The 20,496-nt window shown below is 45.2% G+C and overlaps 2 protein-coding genes and 1 long non-coding RNA gene across 3 annotated transcripts; all 3 read right to left on the reverse strand.

Annotated features, from left to right (window-relative positions):
* Positions 1 to 295: 295 nt before the first annotated feature.
* Positions 296 to 2,159, reverse strand: LOC118476930 (uncharacterized). Its single transcript, XR_004857787.1, has 3 exons — positions 2,111 to 2,159; positions 432 to 971; positions 296 to 335 (listed from the first exon to the last, which is right to left on the reverse strand). It is a non-coding gene; the product is annotated as an uncharacterized lncRNA (long non-coding RNA).
* A 9,876-nt stretch (positions 2,160 to 12,035) lies between these two features.
* Positions 12,036 to 14,463, reverse strand: LOC103653549 (putative nuclease HARBI1). Its single transcript, XM_008680424.4, has 3 exons — positions 14,204 to 14,463; positions 13,007 to 13,512; positions 12,036 to 12,916 (listed from the first exon to the last, which is right to left on the reverse strand). The coding sequence occupies exons 2-3, from the start codon at positions 13,508 to 13,510 to the stop codon at positions 12,230 to 12,232; spliced, it is 1,191 nt and encodes a 396-aa protein (XP_008678646.1). The 5' UTR covers positions 13,511 to 13,512; positions 14,204 to 14,463; the 3' UTR covers positions 12,036 to 12,229.
* Positions 14,464 to 14,763: 300 nt separating this feature from the next.
* Positions 14,764 to 16,952, reverse strand: LOC100274341 (Acetolactate synthase 2, chloroplastic). The gene has a single exon (NM_001148702.2). The coding sequence runs from the start codon at positions 16,898 to 16,900 to the stop codon at positions 14,984 to 14,986; it is 1,917 nt and encodes a 638-aa protein (NP_001142174.2). The 5' UTR covers positions 16,901 to 16,952; the 3' UTR covers positions 14,764 to 14,983.
* Positions 16,953 to 20,496: the final 3,544 nt, after the last annotated feature.

The following is a 20,496-nucleotide window of genomic DNA, read 5'->3' on the forward strand; positions in this document are numbered from 1 at the left end:
GTGTTTCCCCGTTTCGTTGTTTTCGGTTCTCCTTTGCCTTTGTTTCCCTTTTCTGTTCTTTGGGGGTTGAGCTCTGAGGTTTTCATACGGGGTTTCATCTCTAGCCTACCCCAACGTGCTTGGGACAAAAAGGCTTTGTTGTTGTTGTTGTAAGCAACTATAGTATTCAACAAGATGGCATTCATGTAAACCATGCCCAACAAAACACTGAGTCAGGCAACCTCTCTATTTATCACTGAGTCAGGCAACCTCTCTACTACTATAGCTAGGGATAGTGAAATAATAATAAAAAATACATCCATACCTCGCATCACTGCACACTGCTTCTAAGCAACCTACAATTAGCACCAAAGAATAAATCAGATGTTTGTACTCCAATGTACCACAATTACCGGATTAATAAGAGCAATGGTATTAGAGTAGGGACAAACCTAATTTTGCGCTTGAGCCAAATTTCTCTAACATCATGCTCTGTTGTTGTTAAGAAAACCTCTCTATTTATCGCAGATTCAAAAAGCACCAAAGCGTATGATTTGTCCTCTGCTGTTAATCCATCCATTCCTTTCAATTCAACCTGACACTTGCTAATAGAAAATTGATCCTCTTGCCTCTTATGTTCTTTAAGAGTTTCAAGTGTTTCTGTATTTTGGATCTTTTTAAACTCCACATAATTTTCAAGAGCTAATCCAACATGGCTTTGCTTACGCTTCTCCCACTGCCACCTTCTCTCTGGCTTGATTCTTGATTAGATGGGACAAATTGAGCTTCAGTGGGTTCATTAGTATTGACTGGGACAGATTGAGCATCAGAAGATAGATTGAAGACACTGGTGGTTTCTTGTCCATCCAAATCAAGTGAATTAGTACTCAAGGGATTGAGACTTTGTCCAGACACACTCCTGGATGGAGCTGAAGGTGGAGGAAGATCAACAAAGGTTGATGTGAAATTTAACTCTCCGGTAGCCACACTACCTATACAAAATGTAGCAAAACTACTGATCAAGAAATTAAGAACAAAAAATAAACAGCGAGGATGAAAACATGGGTACAGTTTTCTGCGAAAAATAGTGTAAGGCGTTTTCAGAAACAAAAATATAATTAGTATCAACAGTTTTCAGAAACAAAAATAGTGTAAGGCATTTTCTGCGATAACTGAAGCAAAAATATAATTCAGAAACATGGGTACAGTTTTCTGAAAACAGTTTTCAGAAACATATTGACCATATTTCTGAAACACAAACAGCGAGGATGTACAGTTTATAATATGAGGGAATGACCTGTTGCACATATTGACCATATTTCTGAAAAGGCAACACAAAAATAGTGTAATTAGATTAACCATATTTCTACTGTCTTTCTGAAAAGGCACCTCGCCTCAGCCCTCTCAGCGATCGGTTCTTGGTCCCTCTCCCGGTCTCACTCTCCCTTCTATGACTACCAACCGGTTCAAATGCTTCTCAGTATCTGCCAAATGATGCATTATGTGACGTATTTCATAATGTCTCACTCTCAGTATCTGAAAATAGTGTAAGGCATTATGTGATGCAATGCATTATCTGCCAAATAGTGTGGTAACCATATTTCATTATCAGACTATCACTGCTAATGAATGGCAAAATTCTCTGCATTCTAATTCTGGTGAAGATTGAATCGGTAAATTGAGTAGCAGATGCCATTTTATCTGTAACTTACTGAAACAGGGTCATCAAACAGCACTGGCAATTCAAACATGTAAATCATTGAATAGTAACTGCTTTGGCAGATACTGAGAAGCATTGCATTGCATCACATAATGCATTACACTATTTTCAGATACTGAGAAGCATTATGAAATACTGAGAAGCATTATCTGCCAAATGATGCATTTCATAATGTCTCACTCTCCCTGCTATGACTACCAACCGGTTCATAATGTCCCTCCTCGAGTTTGAGGGGTCCTGCTGCAACTCCAATGATGTATTTCGTTCGTCCCACAATAAACACACATCATACTTTTCAGTAAGTCAAATCCTTTAATATTTGACTAAATTTATACAAACATATACTAACATTTATAGTGTACACTAACAATTTTTAGAAACAAAATGAGGGAATGCACATATTGAACGCACCTTCATATAGCCCTTCTAAACTATAAAAAAGAGGGAATGTGATAGTCGCCTAGAGGGGGGGTGAATAGGGCGAAACTGAAATTTACAAATATAAACACACCTACAAGCCGGGTTAGCGTTAGAAATGTAAACGAGTCCGCGAGAGAGGGTGCAAAACAAATCGCAAGCAAATGAAGAGTGTGACACGCGGATTTGTTTTACCGAGGTTCGGTTCTTGCAAACCTACTCCCCGTTGAGGAGGCCACAAAGGCCGGGTCTCTTTCAACCCTTCCCTCTCTCAAACGATCCCTCAGACCGAGTGAGCTTCTCTTCTCAAATCAAAGCCGGGAATAAAACTTCCCCGCAAGGGCCACCACACAATTGGTGCCTCTTGCCTTGATTACAATTGAGTGTTGAACACAAGAGCAAGTGAGAAAGAAAAGAAGCAATCCAAGCGCAAGAGCTCAAAAGAACACGGCAAATCTCTCTCGCTAATCACTAAAGCCTTTTGTGGAATTGGAGAGGATTTGATCTCTTTGGTGTGTCTAGAATTGAATGCCTAGCTCTTGTAAGTGGTTGAGAAGTGGAAAACTTGGATGCAATGAATGGTGGGGTGGTTGGGGTATTTATAGCCCCAACCACCAACTTGACCGTTGGTGGAGGCCGTCTGTTCGATGGCGCACCGGACAGTCCGGTGCACACCGGACAGTCCGGTGCCCCAGCCACGTCACCAGTTCCGTTGGATTCCGACCGTTGGAGCTTCTGACTTCTGGGCCCGCCTTGATGTCCGGTGGCGCACCGGACATGCACTGTAGAGTGTCCGGTGCGCCTGCTCCCGCGTGCCTGACGACTGCGCGCTTCTGTCGCGCATTAAATGCGCCTGCAGGTGACCGTTGGCGCGAAGTAGCTGTTGCCCCGAGGTTGCACCGGACAGTCCGGTGTACACCGGACAGTCCGGTGAATTTTAGCGGAGCAGCTGAAGTGAAAACCCGAGGCTGGCGAGTTCCGGAGGCCGCCCTTCCTTGGAGCACCGGACATGTCCGGTGTACACCGGACAGTCCGGTGAATTATAGCGGAGTTGCCTCTAGAAATTCCCGAAGGTGGCGAGTTTGTGTTGAAGTCCTCTGGTGCACCGGACATGTCCGGTGGTGCACCGGACACTGTCCGGTGTACACCGGACAGTCCGGTGCCCCCAGACCAGAGGTGCCTTCGGTTGCCTCTTTGCTCCTTTGTTGAATCCAAACACTTGGTCTTTTTATTGGCTAAGTGTGAACATTTTGCACCTGTATAACTTATTCACTAGAGCAAACTAGTTAGTCCAATATTTGTGTTGGGCAATTCAACCACCAAAATTATATAGGAACTAGGTGTATGCCTAATTCCCTTTCAATCTCCCCCTTTTTGGTGATTGATGCCAACACAAACCAAAGCAAATATAGAAGTGCATAATTGAACTAGTTTGTATGATGTAAGTGCAAAGGTTGCTTGGAATTGAGCCAATATAAATACTTACATGATATGCATGGATTGTTTCTTCATTTTTAACATTTTGGACCACGTTTGCACCACATGTTTTGTTTTTGCAAAAATCTTTTGTAAATCTTTTCAAAGTTCTTTTGCAAATAGTCAAAGGTAAATGAATAAGAGTTTGCAAGACATTTTCAAGTTTTGAAATTTTCTCCCCCTGTTTCAAATGCCTTTCCTTTGACTAAACAAAACTCCCCCTAAATGAAATCATCCTCTTAGTGTTCAAGAGGGTTTTGATGATTAAAGTTGAAAAACTATTTTCTCCCCCTTTTGAACTCAATAAGATACCAATTGAAAAATGCTCTTGGAAAACACTAAGTTTTTGAAATTGGTGGTGGTGCGGTCCTTTTGCTTTGGGCTCAACCTTTTGTCCCCCTTTGGCATGAATCGCCAAAAACGGAATCATTAGAGCCCTTCGAAGTATTTTCTCCTCCTTTGGTCATAAAATAAATGAATGAAGAGTATACCAAAGTTGGAGAGATGCTCGGAGTGACGGCGAAGGATGAGTAGTGGAGTGGAGTGGAAGCCTTTGTCTTCGCCGAAGACTCCAATTCCCTTTCAATATACCTATGACTTGGTTTGAAATACTCTTGAAAACACATTAGTCATAGCATATACAAAAAAGATATGATCAAAGGTATACTTGTGTGCTATGTGTGCAAACTAGCAAAAGAAATTTCTAGAATCAAGAATATTGAGCTCATGCCTAAGTTTGGTAAAAGTTTGGTGGCTTGGTAAAGATATCGGCTAATTGATTTTTAGTGTTAATGTATGAAATCTCGATATCCCCCTTTTGTTGGTGATCCCTAAGAAAATGATACCGAATGGCTATGTGTTTAGTGCGGCTATGCTCGACGGGATTGTCGGCCATTTTAATTGCACTCTCATTATCACATAGCAAGGGGACTTTGGTTAATTTGTAACCGTAGTCCCGCAAGGTTTGCCTCATCCAAAGCAATTGCGTGCAACAATGGCCTGCGGCAATATATTCGGCTTCGGCGGTAGAAAGAGCGACCGAATTTTGCTTCTTTGAAGCCCAAGACACCAAGGATCTTCCCAAGAACTGGCAAGTCCCCGATGTGCTCTTTCTATTAATCTTACACCCTGCCCAATCGGCATCCGAATAACCAATCAAATCAAATGTGGATCCCCGAGGGTACCAAAGCCCAAACTTAGGTGTATAAGCCAAATATCTCAAGATTCGTTTTACGGCCGTAAGGTGTGATTCCTTAGGGTCGGCTTGGAATCTTGCACACATGCAAACGGAAAGCATAATGTCCGGTCGAGATGCACATAAATAAAGCAATGAACCAATCATCGACCGGTATACCTTTTGATCCACGGACTTACCTCCCGTGTCGAGGTCGAGATGCCCATTGGTTCCCATGGGTGTCTTGATGGGCTTGGCATCCTTCATCCCAAACTTGTTTAGAATGTCTTGAGTGTACTTCGTTTGGCTAATGAAGGTGCCCTCTTGGAGTTGCTTTACTTGGAATCCTAAGAAATACTTCAACTCCCCCATCATAGACATCTCGAATTTCTGTGTCATAATCCTACTAAACTCTTCACATGTAGACTCGTTAGTAGACCCAAATACAATATCATCAACATAAATTTGGCATACAAACAAGTCATTTTCAAGAGTTTTAGTAAAGAGTGTAGGATCGGCTTTTCCGACTTTGAAGCCATTAGCAATAAGAAAATCTCTAAGGCATTCATACCATGCTCTTGGGGCTTGCTTGAGCCCATAAAGCGCCTTAGAGAGCTTATAGACATGGTTAGGATACTCACCGTCTTCAAAGCCGGGAGGTTGCTCAACATAGACCTCTTCCTTGATTGGTCCATTGAGGAAGGCACTTTTCACGTCCATTTGATAAAGCTTAAAGCCATGGTAAGTAGCATAGGCTAATAATATGCGAATTGACTCAAGCCTAGCTACGGGTGCATAGGTTTCACCGAAATCCAAACCTTCGACTTGGGAGTATCCCTTGGCCACAAGTCGAGCTTTGTTCCTTGTCACCACGCCATGCTCATCTTGCTTGTTGCGGAAGACTCATTTGGTTCCTACAACATTTTGATTAGGACGTGGAACCAAATGCCATACCTCATTCCTAGTGAAGTTGTTGAGCTCCTCTTGCATTGCCACCACCCAATCCGAATCTTGTAGTGCTTCCTCTACCCTGTGTGGCTCAATAGAGGAAACAAACGAGTAATGTTCACAAAAATGTGCGATACGAGATCTAGTGGTTACCCCCTTATGAATGTCGCCGAGGATGGTGTCGACGGGGTGATCTCGTTGGATTGCTTGGTGGACTCTTGGGTGTGGCGGCCTTTGCTCTTCATCCTCCTTGTCTTGATCATTTGCATCTCCCCCTTGATCATTGCCGTCATCTTGAGGTGGCTCATTTGCTTGATCTTCTACTTCATCAACTTGAGCTTTATCCTCATTTTGAGTCGGTGGAGATGCTAGCATGGAGGAGGATGGTTGATCTTGTGTATGTGGAGGCTCTTCGGATTCCTTAGGACACACATCCCCAATGGACATGTTTCTTAGCGCTATGCATGGAGCCTGTTCTTCACCTATCTCATCAAGATCAACTTGCTCTACTTGAGAGCCGTTAGTTTCATCAAACACAACGTCACAAGAAACTTCAACTAGTCCTAAGGACTTGTTAAAGACTCTATATGCCCTTGTGTTTGAATCATATCCTAGTAAAAAGCCTTCTACAGTTTTAGGAGCAAATTTACATTTTCTACCTCTCTTAACAAGAATAAAGCATTTGCTACCAAAAACTCTAAAATATGAAATGTTGGGCCTTTTACCGGTTAGGAGTTCATAGGATGTCTTCTTGAGGATTCGGTGAAGGTATAACCGGTTGATGGCGTAGCAAGCGGTGTTGACCGCTTCGGCCCAAAACCGATCCGGTGTCTTGTACTCATCAAGCATGGTTCTTGCCATGTCCAATAGAGTTCGATTCTTCCTCTCCACTACACCATTTTGTTGTGGAGTGTAGGGAGAAGAGAACTCATGCTTGATGCCCTCCTCCTCAAGGAAGCCTTCGATTTGAGAGTTCTTGAACTCCGTCCCATTGTCGCTTCTAATTTTCTTGATCCTTAAGCCGAACTCATTTTGAGCCCGTCTCAAGAATCCCTTTAAGGTCTCTTGGGTATGAGATTTGTCCTGCAAAAAGAACACCCAAGTGAAGCTAGAATAATCATCCACAATAACTAGACAGTACTTACTCCCGCCGATGCTTATGTAAGCGATCGGGCCGAATAGATCCATGTGAAGGAGCTCCAGTGGCCTGTCACTTGTCATAATGTTCTTGTGTGGATGATGAGTCCCAACTTGCTTTCCGGCTTGGCATGCGCTACAAATCCTGTCTTTCTCAAAATGAACATTTGTTAGTCCCAAAATGTGTTCTCCCTTTAGAAGCTTATGAAGATTCTTCATTCCAACATGGGCTAGTCGGCGGTGCCAGAGCCAACCCAAGTTAGTCTTAGCAATTAAGCAAGTGTCGAGTTCAGCTCTATCAAAATCTACCAAGTATAGCTGACCCTCTAACACTCCCTTAAATGCTATTGAATCATCACTTCTTCTAAAGACAGTGACACCTACATCAGTGAATAGACAGTTGTAGCCCATTTGACATAATTGGGATACGGAAAGCAAATTGTAATCTAAAGAATCTACAAGAAAAACATTGGAAATAGTATGGTCAGGTGATATAGCAATTTTACCCAATCCTTTGACCAAACCTTGATTTCCATCCCCGAATGTGATAGCTCGTTGGGGATCTTGGTTTTTCTCATATGAGGAGAACATCTTTTTCTCCCCTGTCATATGGTTTGTGCACCCGCTGTCGAGTATCCAACTTGAGCCCCCGGATGCATAAACCTACAAAACAATTTTAGTTCTTGACTTTAGGTACCCAAACAGTTTTGGGTCCTTTGGCATTAGAAACAAGAACTTTGGGTACCCAAACACAAGTCTTGGAGCCCTTGTGTTTGCCCCCAACAAATTTGGCAACTACCTTGCCGGATTTATTAGTCAAAACATAAGATGCATCAAAAGTTTTAAATGAAATGTCATGATCATTTGATGCATTAGGAGTCTTCTTCTTAGGCAACTTAGCACGGGTTGGTTGCCTAGAACTAGATGTCTCACCCTTATACATAAAAGCATGATTAGGGCCAGAGTGAGACTTCCTAGAATGAGTTCTCCTAATTTTGCTCTCAGGATAACCGGCAGGGTATAAAATGTAACCCTCGTTATCCTGAGGCATGGGAGCCTTGCCCTTAACAAAATTTGACAATCTTTTAGGAGGGGCACTAAGTTTGACATTGTCTCCCCTTTGGTAGCCAATGCCATCCTTAATGCCAGGGTGTCTCCCATTATAAAGCATACTTCTAGCAAATTTAAACTTTTCATTTTCTAAGTTATGCTCGGCAATTTTTGCATCTAATATTGCTATATGATCATTTTGTTGTTTAATCAAAGTCATGTGATCATGAATAGCATCAATATCAACATCTCTACATCTAGTACAAATGGAAACATGCTCAACACTAGATGTAGAGGGTTTGCATGAATTAAGTTCAACGATCTTAGCACGCAAGATATCATTATTATTTCTAAGATCGGAAATTGTAATATTGCAAACATCTAGTTCTTTAGCCTTAGCAATTAAATTTTCATTTTCTACTCTAAGGCTAGCAAGAGAAATGTTTAATTCTTCAATCCTAGCAAGCAAATCATCATTATTATCTCTATGATTGAGAATTGAAACATCACAAACATGAGAATCAACCTTAGCATTTAATCTAGCATTTTCATGTCTAAGGTTGTCAATCATCTCATGGCAAGTGCTTAGCTCACTGGATAGTTTTTGACATTTTTCTACTTCTAGAGCGTAAGCATTTTTAACCTTAACATGCTTTTTATTTTCCTTGATTAGGAAGTCCTCTTGGGAGTCCAAGAGGTCATCCTTTTCATGGATGGCACTAATTAGCTCATTTAGTTTTTCCTTTTGTTCCATGTTAAGGTTGGCAAAAAGAACGCGCAAGTTATCCTCCTCATTGCTAGCATCATCCTCATCACTAGAGGTTTCATATTTAGTGGAGGATCTTGATTTTACCTTCTTCCTTTTGCCGTCCTTTGCCATGAGGCACTTGTGGCCGACGTTTGGGAAGAGGAGTCCCTTGGTGACGGCGATGTTGGCGGCGTCCTCGTTGGAGGAGGAGTCGGTGGAGCTCTCGTCGGAGTCCCACTCGCGGCACACGTGGGCATCGCCGCCCCTCTTCTTGTGGTACCTCTTCTTTTCTTTCCTCTTTCCCTTCTTGTCGTTATCCCTGTCACTGTCCCTTGATAATGGACATTTAGCGATAAAGTGACCGGGCTTACCACACTTGTAGCAAACCTTCTTGGAACGGGATTTGTAATCCTTCCCCTTCCGTTGCCTGAGGATTTGGCGAAAGCTTTTGATGATTAAAGCCATCTCCTCATTGTCGAGCTTGGAGGCGTCAATTGGTTGTCTACTCGGTGTAGACTCCTCCTTCTTCTCCTCCGTCGCCTTAAATGCCACCGGTTGTGCTTCGGACGTGGAGGTTTCATCAAGCTCGTTGATCTTCTTGGAGCCTTTGATCATACATTCAAAGCTCACAAAATTCCCGATAACTTCTTCGGGGGTCATTTGAGTATATCTAGGATTACCACGAATTAATTGAACTTGAGTGGGGTTAAGGAAAATGAGTGATCTAAGAATAACCTTAACCACCTCGTGGTCATCCCACTTCTTGCTCCCGAGGTTGCGCACTTGGTTCACCAAAGTCTTGAGCCGGTTGTACATGTCTTGTGGCTCTTCCCCTTGGCGAAGTCGAAAGCGACCGAGCTCCCCCTCGATCGTTTCTCGCTTGGTGATCTTTGTTAGTTCATCACCCTCGTGCGCGGTCTTGAGGAGGTCCCAAATTTCCTTTGCATTCTTCAACCCTTGCACCTTGTTGTATTCCTCTCTATTTAGAGAGGCCAAGAGTATGGTTGTGGCTTGGGAGTTGAAGTGCTCGATTTGGGCCACTTCGTCCGTATCATAATCCTCATCCCCTACAGAAGGTACCTGTGCTCCAAACTCAACAACATTCCATATACTTTTGTGGAGTGAGGTTAGATGAAATTTCATTAAATCACTCCACCTAGCATAATCTTCGCCATCAAAAGTTGGCGGTTTGCCTAATGGAACGGAAAGCAATGGAGTATGTCTAGATGTACGGGGATAGTGTAAGGGAATCTTACAAAACTTCTTGCGCTCTTGGAGCTTAGAAGTTACGGACGGCGCATCGGAGTCGGAGGTAGATGTTGATGAAGTGTCGGTCTCGTAGTAGACCACCTTCCTCATCCTTTTGTGCTTGTCTCCTTTCCGATGCGACTTGTGGGAAGAAGATTTCTCCTTCTTCTCCTTGTGGTGTGAGGAAGAAGATCTTTTCTCCTTCCGTTTGGAGGAGTCCTTCTTCTTCTCCTTCCTCTTGGTGAGGGACTCTTCCGATGAAGTGCTCCCTTGGCTTGTAGTGGGCTTGTCGCCGGTCTCCATCTCCTTCTTGGCGTGATCTCCCGACATCACTTCGAGCGGTTAGGCTCTAATGAAGCACCGGGCTCTGATACCAATTGATAGTCGCCTAGAGGGGGGGTGAATAGGGTGAAACTGAAATTTACAAATATAAACACACCTACAAGCCGGGTTAGCGTTAGAAATGTAAACGAGTCCGTGAGAGAGGGTGCAAAACAAATCGCAAGCAAATGAAGAGTGTGACACGCGGATTTGTTTTACCGAGGTTCGGTTCTCGCAAACCTACTCCCCGTTGAGGAGGCCACAAAGGCCGGGTCTCTTTCAACCCTTCCCTCTCTCAAACGATCCCTCGGACCGAGTGAGCTTCTCTTCTCAAATCAAAGCCGGGAATAAAACTTCCCCGCAAGGGCCACCACACAATTGGTGCCTCTTGCCTTGATTACAATTGAGTGTTGAACACAAGAGCAAGTGAGAAAGAAAAGAAGCAATCCAAGCGCAAGAGCTCAAAAGAACACGGCAAATCTCTCTCGCTAATCACTAAAGCCTTTTGTGGAATTGGAGAGGATTTGATCTCTTTGGTGTGTCTAGAATTGAATGCCTAGCTCTTGTAAGTGGTTGAGAAGTGGAAAACTTGGATGCAATGAATGGTGGGGTGGTTGGGGTATTTATAGCCCCAACCACCAACTTGACCGTTGGTGGAGGCCGTCTGTTCGATGGCGCACCGGACAGTCCGGTGCACACCGGACAGTCCGGTGCCCCAGCCACGTCACCAGTTCCGTTGGATTCCGACCGTTGGAACTTCTGACTTCTGGGCCCGCCTTGATGTCCGGTGGCGCACCGGACATGCACTGTAGAGTGTCCGGTGCGCCTTCTCCCGCGTGCCTGACGACTGCGCGCTTCTGTCGCGCATTAAATGCGCCTGCAGGTGACCGTTGGCGCGAAGTAGCCGTTGCCCCGAGGTTGCACCGGACAGTCCGGTGTACACCGGACAGTCCGGTGAATTTTAGCGGAGTAGCTGAAGTGAAAACCCGAGGCTGGCGAGTTCCGGAGGCCGCCCTTCCTTGGAGCACCGGACATGTCCGGTGTACACCGGACAGTCCGGTGAATTATAGCGGAGTTGCCTCTAGAAATTCCCGAAGGTGGCGAGTTTGTGTTGAAGTCCTCTGGTGCACCGGACATGTCCGGTGGTGCACCGGACATGTCCGGTGGTGCACCGGACACTGTCCGGTGTACACCGGACAGTCCGGTGCCCCCAGACCAGAGGTGCCTTCGGTTGCCTCTTTGCTCCTTTGTTGAATCCAAACACTTGGTCTTTTTATTGACTAAGTGTGAACATTTTGCACCTGTATAACTTATTCACTAGAGCAAACTAGTTAGTCCAATATTTGTGTTGGGCAATTCAACCACCAAAATTATATAGGAACTAGGTGTATGCCTAATTCCCTTTCAGAATGGCCTGTTGCGAAACTTTGATACCTTTGGGTGATCCTATTAAATGCAACATGAAATATATTATTAGTATCAAAAGTGAACATATTGAATGCACAAAGATAGAATTGTACAAAGAAAGTTTGCTTACGCGAATCAGCCTTGGCCAAACTTCTAGTTCAGCCAGTACCATGCATAGGGTGTCATTCCAACCAACCCCGCTTTCTTTTCTTGAATCCCTTATTGCCTTGTAGTATCCTTTAAGCTCTCTCTCCTTCTCTTGCAGTTGTTGTTTAGAGAAATGAGCTAGAGGGAACTTTTCATTGAACTTGGTAGTGATACTGTTCCATCCATCACGATTCCAACCATTTTGACCTTTGAATTTTGGATTATCTTTGTGATCATGCATCACATCGACTAAGCCTTTCTCGTACACATTGTTCCAAATCATCCTTTATTCAAAACTGAAATTGTGGAAATAATAGTACATAACTAAGCAACTTTAAGTTCATAACTTGGCAACTACCTACATGACAAACTACAAACCATAAAGATAGTTATTGTGCTCTAAGCAATAATAGTAGGCAGCCCACAACTAGCTATTGTAGGCATCCTATTATAACATCTAGCTATTGTAGGCAGCCCACATCTCAAGTGCGGTCTGATCTCTTAGAGCACTTCCATCACTTGATTCTGTGTCATTGAGATAGTTGATATCTCCCTCTGGAACATCAACATATTGACTTGGAGAGATGTAATCCGGTTGGTTGTCAAGCCATCTTTCGTCTCCATTTTGCCCTCTAATTATGTTGTGAAATGCAACAGTTGCAGCTGCGATCTTAATTTGGTTCTCTATGGGATGAAATGTGCCTACTTTTAGAATCGGGAACCTTTTCTTTAGAACACCGATGGCCCTCTCTATATGGTTACGGAGAATTGCATGGCGGTGGTTGAACAACTCTCTGTAGTTCGCATAACCACTTTGTGATGAACGACGCCTCCTAAACTCGTTGAGATGGTATCGAACCCCTCTATATGGTGCAATGAAGGATGATGTATTTGCATAACCACCATCTACTAGATAAAACTTTCCTTCTGGCACACTAAATCCTTTGCTAATAGCAGATCGAAGCACCCCTGAATCTGAGGCTGACCCCTCCCATCCACATGAAACAAATGTGAAATTAAGGTCAAAGTCGCAGGCTACCATAACATTGTATGAAAGAGTTCCTTTCCTGTTTCTATATGGAGCAGCTCTATGTTCTGCTATGGTGATGGGTATATGTGTGCCGTCGATTGCACCAATGCAGTTCTGCAAGGAAAAGAATAAGGAAAGAGATTGAGGCCATGTGGCAAATTGGCAATGAAAGGAAAAGAATAAGGAAAGATATTGATAGCACACCTGAAAAAATGGCATGAACCTAGAATCTGTTGCAATTTTGGTATGAGTTTGGATAGAGCTAGGAAGCTTCACAAAACGCTGAGTTAGTGTGGGAACAATATCAAATACTTCGGATATTTTTCTATGGATAGTCTCTCCACTATGTTGAAAAGCCTTCTGTAGCATTTGGTTACTAGCATTGTGGGAGATCATGTACATGAACATCCCAAGCTGCTCCTCAATGGTAACTCCTCGTGTGTCTCGTAGTAAATTCTCTCTTCTAAGAAAATTTGTTGTGGTTCTGAATATTGCTGGCTCCATTCGGAACTCGGATTTGCACCAACTCTCATGTCCTTCAAGGATTTCTCTAACCTTTTTAGCACCAGTGAGTGAGGAGGTGTGGATGGGCTCTTTCTCTTCTGAGAGGTATGGAATTATAGCAGGCAGAATAACAAAGAACAACTCATCGTCGTCTTCTTCCTCATCTAACAAAAATTGTCTAACTTGCTCCTCCCAAGAACCCATATCTATAGAAGTGGAGATAGCTCTTATAAGGATCTTAAGCATGCAAAACATGGAGATAGCTATTATATACAGATCTATTTGACTCATGGAACTGAGAACAAAAGGCAAGTTATCACAAACCACATTTCTGAATTCTGATTCGAAGCACACACACCAGGTTTAATTTGATCTATACGACGACGCTTTAGAAGCAGCTGTACCACCACCTCACTTACTCTCTTCGAGCTAGCAAGCTCTTGCTGCATTATTGCAAGAGGAACAACGAAGGAAGCTAAGGTCTGTGTCGGTCAATGGACAGACACTGTCCCCACCACCACCCCCCACGCGAAATAGATCTCTGATCGTCGGGATGCATGGGTGGTGCATCCAGGCAAGTTCCACGCTCACTTCAGCAGCCAACCACAAGCCAGTGGAGTGCAGTGGTAGCCTCTAGCTGAGTGAGTGAGTGCTGGAGCCGTCGCCCGCCTCTGATCGAATTCAACGCTGAGTCTTTTTTGCGCTACTTGCTAGCTCGATCGGTGGCTATATAAATCGCTGCAGTCTCTCTGCGTGCGTGCACCAACTAACTAGTGTGTGAAATATCTCCTACAATATATATCAGGCTAGGGCGACGCGAGAGCTAGCTCGACACAGTTCAAGATTTCCTCAGATTCAAAGGTACGGTCCTCCTCCTACATCAGAGCGAGATCTTACCTTGTGGAGGGGAAGGGGACAGCGTCAGAGAGCTCGGTGTGGATCAGGTGCAACGGCGGAGGAGCTCGTGGCAATGGCAGACGAGCGATGGCGTTGGAGACGAGCGACGGCGGAGGAGTTGGCTAGGGTTGGAGTCGCTGGGAGTCGGGCCGTCGCGGGGATGGCGGGGATGGCATCGGGAGAACGAAAATCGCCTGGCCTCCCGAGGCCGGGGCAGTTTCCAACCGGAAAAAGGCTTTTCCCTGGACAAATGTTTGTCCAAAGATGGGCTTCCAAACACACAAATAGATAAAACCAAGGAAAATATCCAGGTGGGCTTTATCCCCAGAGAAAAGGCCGGAAAACTGGTGGGATTTTGGGCTGCCAAACCAGCCCTTAAAAATATTTTTAATATAAATAATAAATAAAATAATTTATCTAAATGTCTTCTAAAGTCTTACAACTCCACTATTTTATGGAACACCTAATGGCCTGCTCCACCAACCACACCAAATTTTCTAGAGCTATAGGTATCAAACAGGACCTATATTTGGCAAAAGAAGACCAATTCAGAACCGGTGCATAACAATGCTTATTACCTTATTTATATGTAGTAAAAGGCACTTACATGATGGCTTCTGAAACATATGCCAACACGAAAACAACATACTACACACAGGGTTGGATGCTACTTAAGATTACCATAACAGAGTACCATCACATTGATAAAAACATATCACACTTGTACTAGCTCATGCATGTCAAAGATAGGCAGGTAGGCAGTGCTTGCTGAACTTTAGATCAATACACAGTCCTGCCATCACCATCCAGGATCATATCCTTGAAAGCCCCACCACTAGGGATCATAGGCAACACATGCTCCTGGTGCGGGACGATTATATCCAAGAGGTACGGCCCTGGAGCCTCAAGCATCTTCTTGATTGCTGCATGGACTTCGCTCTTCTTTGTCACACGGACTGCTGGAATGTTGAACCCTTTGGCAATTGCCACAAAATCTGGATATATCTCACTTTCGTTCTCTGGGTTTCCCAAGAATGTGTGTGCTCTATTGGCCTTATAGAACCTGTCCTCCCACTGCACCACCATCCCGAGGTGCTGGTTGTTTAGCACAAAGACCTTGACTGGGAGGTTCTCAATACGGATCATAGCTAGCTCCTGAATGTTCATGAGGAAGCTACCATCTCCGTCGATGTCAACAACAGTGACACCTGGGTTGGCCACAGCAGCACCAGCAGCAGCCGGCAAACCAAATCCCATAGCCCCAAGACCAGCTGAAGACAGCCACTGCCTTGGCCGCTTGTAAGTGTAATACTGTGCCGCCCACATCTGGTGCTGCCCAACACCTGTGGCAATGATGGCCTTCCCCTTCGTCAACTCATCAAGAACCTGAATAGCATATTGTGGCTGGATTTCCTCATTGAAGATTTTATACCCAAGGGGAAACTCCCGCTTTTGCTGATCCAATTCATCATGCCATGAGCCGAAGTCAAAGCTCTTCTTTGATGTGCTTCCTTCCAGAAGAGTATTCATGCCCTGCAAAGCAAGCTTAACATCTGCACAGATGGACACATGTGGCTGCTTGTTCTTGCCAATCTCAGCAGGATCAATATCAATGTGCACAATCTTAGCTCTGCCTGCAAAAGCCTCAATTTTCCCTGTCACACGATCATCAAACCGCACACCAAATGCAAGCAACAGATCGGCCTTATCCACTGCATAATTTGCATACACTGTGCCATGCATACCAAGCATGCGCAGTGACAGTGGGTCGTCGCTGGGGAAGTTGCCAAGGCCCATAAGAGTAGTTGTGACTGGGATTCCAGTCAACTCCACAAAGCGGCACAACTCCTCACCTGATGCTGCACAGCCACCGCCAACATAAAGAACAGGGCGCCGTGATTCACCAACAAGACGCAGCACCTGCTCAAGAAATTCAGTCGCGGGAGGCTTGGGAAGGCGCGCGATGTACCCAGGCAGACTCATGGGCGTGTCCCAGGCCGGCACCGCCATCTGCTGCTGGATGTCCTTGGGGATGTCAACAAGCACCGGCCCCGGGCGACCAGAGGATGCGAGGAAGAAGGCCTCCTGCACGACGCGGGGGATGTCGTCGACGTCGAGGACCAGGTAGTTGTGCTTGGTGATGGAGCGGGTGACCTCGACGATGGGCGTCTCCTGAAAGGCGTCGGTGCCAATCATGCGTCGCGGCACCTGTCCCGTGATGGCGACAATGGGGACGGAGTCGAGCAACGCGTCTGCGAGCGCAGAGACTAGGTTGGTGGCGCCGGGGCCGGAGGTGGCGATGCAGACGCCAACGCGGCCCGAGGAGCGCGCGTAGCCGGAGGCGGCGAAGGCCTCCCCTTGTTCGTGGCGGAAGAGGTGGTTGGCGATGACGGGGGAGCGGGTGAGTGCCTGGTGGATCTCCATGGATGCGCCGCCGGGGTAGGCGAAGACGTCACGGACGCCACAGCGCTCGAGAGCCTCGACGAGGATGTCGGAGCCCTTGCGGGGCTCGTTGGGGCCCCACGGACGTAGCGGAGTGGCCGGGGGAGCCGTCGGCGTGGCGCGTGACAACGCTGAGCACCTGATGGGCGCGGCGAGGGCGCGCCGGGTGGCCAAGTGGTGGGCTCGGCGCCTCGACTTGGGCGTAGCGGTAGTGGCGCCGGTGAGCGCGGCGGCCGCGGTGGCGGCGGTGGCCATGGTTGCGGGCGGCTGTCTCGGAGGCGGCGCGAGGGCTTGGGGAGGGTGGCACCTGGCACGGAGTGGGATTGTGGGAAAGGGGGCTACGCGGGGCGCCTCCCCTACTTTTGTTCAGAGATGTGTGGTTCAGATGGGAATGGGACTCGCAAACCGACGTCGAAATGTCCGTTGCCCGAATCCGTACATAATACACAAAGGTACGTGAGCGTTTCCACTGCACGTTGGTACACGACAGAGTGCGTGGAAGAGATTTACGGTCTCTTTGGATTTACGGTGGTTTAGCGGTGCACTTTTAGTTAAACTTTATCATTTAAAAATATAAACAACAGTACTAAAATATGCTAAAAATAATTTTTATTAGTAGTTTAGTTTCTCTAGATCATCTCCAGCAGCTCCTAAATCATATTTCAAAACAATAATTAGGGATAAAGGTGAAAAAATTAAGACCAACCGCTTCTGATCCGTTCTCTCAATTTATTCGGTGTCCTAAAAGCTGACCTTCAAGGTATATATTTAGGGACGAGCCACCACAACCCTATCTGGATTTCTTTCTCGCGCCCTAAAACTCTAGGCCATGCAAGTCATAAGTCCAAATGCACGAGGATGCGGTAGGCGCCATGCAAGTTTTTTTTGGGAGATCTTCACTTACTAGGTGTTAGAGAATGGTCTTTTAGATCTGAAATATTGTTAGATAGGTCCAAATGTAAAGATATTAAGAGCTAATAAATTCGGAGCTGTTAAATATGATCTAAGGCTCTATCTAAATGTGTTATAACTAATAGTTAGCTAGATAAAAAGTTACTAGTAAAATTAGCTAGCTAGGACCGTGTCCAAGAGGTAACCCTATTAGTCACCTCATCTGATATCTAAGAATGAACTAAAACAGAGTAACACAAATAATGATGAAAAACCTTCATTCCTTTATTTTATCCATCCAAAGGATAGATTAAAAGATGATCCTAAGAATAAAAGACTTGAGTCAAACACAATTCTTCAAAGGGCATACTGCTTCTCCTCGATCACAATCTATTACAGAAGTACCTTCGTAGGTAGAAGCAGCGGTACTAAAATAAGATATCGCAACTTCAAAGGTGGAGTGATTCTCATCTTCATATACAATTACAAATACAAATATACCCTCAGTTCCTATACATATGAATTATAAATCTTGTAGGGATAACATCGTCTTTCTCCCTTGTAAACGTGTTGGCTAGGATTCTAAACCTTCTTCTCTACCTTCGTATGTTTTCTGTTGCATGTCGTAGTTATGAAGTTGAAGCTCTTCAGCTTTGTTCTTGTACATGCACTCCTTCGGACGAAGATTACAAACAAAGGATGATTTCATAGCTGCTTCGAAATACCTAAAATGTGCTTGAAAACAATTGGTAACTGAAAGGAAAATAGGGTCAAACCTTTTCCTAAATGTTTTTGGTGGTTGAAATGCCCAACACAAATAAATGGACTAAGTAGTTTGCTCTAGATTATATATTCTACAGGTGCTAAAGGTTCAACACAAACCAATAAAAAGATCCAAGTTAGGGTTCAAAAGAAAGTAGCAAAAGAAACCGAAGAGAACCCTAGTCTGGCGCACCAGACTGTCCGGTGCCCAGGGCCGCACGACTTCAAACTTGCCACCTTCGGGTTTCTGGAAGAGCCGCTCTGCTATAATTCACCGGACTATCCGGTGCACCAAGCGGAGCAACGGCTAACAGCGCAACGGTCGTCTGCAAAAGTGTGAACAGTGCGTAAACAGTGCGCGCAGAAGTCACAGAAGGCGTCAGAAGGCGCACCGGACAGTGAACATTGCATGTTCAGTGCCCCAAGATGTCAGAGCTCCAACGGTCGAAACCGTCAGAACCCTAACAGTTGGGTGACGTGGCTGGCGCACCGGATAGTGTCCGGTGGCGCACCGAACTGTCCGGTGCACCTATCGACAGACAGCCTCCCCAACGGTTGGTTTGGTGGTTGGGGCTATAAATACCCCCAACCACTACCACTCCAAGCATCTAAGTTTTTCAGACATCCCATTCAATACAAGAGCTAGTGAAATCAATACAAGACACAATTCAATAGAATCAAAGCCTCTCCAAGTCCCAAATCCACTCCAAACAAATAGTGACTATAGAGAGAGTTTTGCTAGTGTTCTTTGAGCTCTTGTTCTTGGATCGCTTTCTTCTTCCTCATTCTTGTTCTCAAGACACTTGTAATCAAAGCAAGAGATACTAAGTTTGTAGTGGTCCTTGTGGGGTCTAAGTGACCCATTTGATTAAGGAGAAAGCTCACTCGGTCTAGGTGATCGGTTGAGAGAGGGAAAGGGTTGAAAGAGACCCAGTCTTTGTGACCACCTCAACGGGGATTAGGTTCATTGGAACCGAACCTCGGTAAAACAAATCACCGTGTCATCCGCTCTATTTCTTTGGTTGATTTGTTTTCCCCTCTCTTTCGGACTCGATTTTATTTCTAACGCTAACCCAAGCTTGTAGTTGTGTTTAAAGTTGTAAATTTCAGTTTCCACCTATCCAGCCCCCCTCTAGGCGACTTTCAATTGGTATCAGAGTCCGGTACTTCATTAGAGTTTAACCACTCGAAGTGATGTCGGGAGATCACGCCAAGAAGGAGATCGTGACCGGCAGTGACAAGTCTACAAGCCATGGGAAGGGTCCATCGGGGGAGTCCGGCAACAAAATGAAGGGATCCCCTTCACATGCCAAGTCGCATCGGAGCGGCGACAAGAAAAAGAAGATGAAGAAGGTGGTCTACTACGAGACCGATTCTTCATCGCCATCCACCTCCGGCTCCGACACTCCATCCGTCACTTCTAAGCGCCATGAGCGTAAGTAGTTTAGTAAGATCCCCCTACACTACCCCCGCATTTCTAAACACACTCCTTTACTTTCTGTCCCATTAGGCAAACTACCGGTTTTGACGGTGAAGATTATTGTATGTCGAGTAATAAAATGAGGCATCATCTAACCTCACTCCACGCAAGCATATGAGATATTATTGAGTTTGGAGCGCAGGTACCATCCATGGGGGATGAAGGCTACGACTCGGACGAAGTCGCCCAAATCTGGCACTTCAACTCCCAAGCCACTACTATACTCCTCGCCTCTCTATATCGAGAGGAGTATAATAAGGTGCAAGGGTTGAAAAGTGCCAATGAGATTTGAGACGTGCTTAAGACCGCGCACGAAGGGGATGAGGTGACCAAGTTCACCAAGCGGGAGATGATCGAGGGGGAGCTAGTCAATTTGTCCTCAACCAAGGAGAGGAGCCACAAGCAATGTACAACCGGCTCAAGACCTTGGTCAACCAAGTGCGCAACCTCGGGAGCACCAAATGGGGTGACCATGAAATGGTCAAGGTTATTCTAAGATCACTTGTTTTTCGTAATCCTACACAAGTTCAATTAATTCGTGGTGATCCTAGATACAAGCTAATGTCTCCCAAGGAAGTGATAAGAAAGTTTGTGAGCTTTGAATTAATGATCAAAGGCTCCAAACAAATTGTCGAGCAAGGTGGCACCTCCACGCCCGAGGTGCAACCCGTCACATTCAAAGCGACGGAAGAAAAGAAAGAAGAGTCTACATCAAGTA

This window comes from Zea mays, chromosome 4 (assembly GCF_902167145.1).
Source record: "Zea mays cultivar B73 chromosome 4, Zm-B73-REFERENCE-NAM-5.0, whole genome shotgun sequence".
NCBI classification, from domain to species: Eukaryota; Viridiplantae; Streptophyta; class Magnoliopsida; order Poales; family Poaceae; genus Zea; species Zea mays.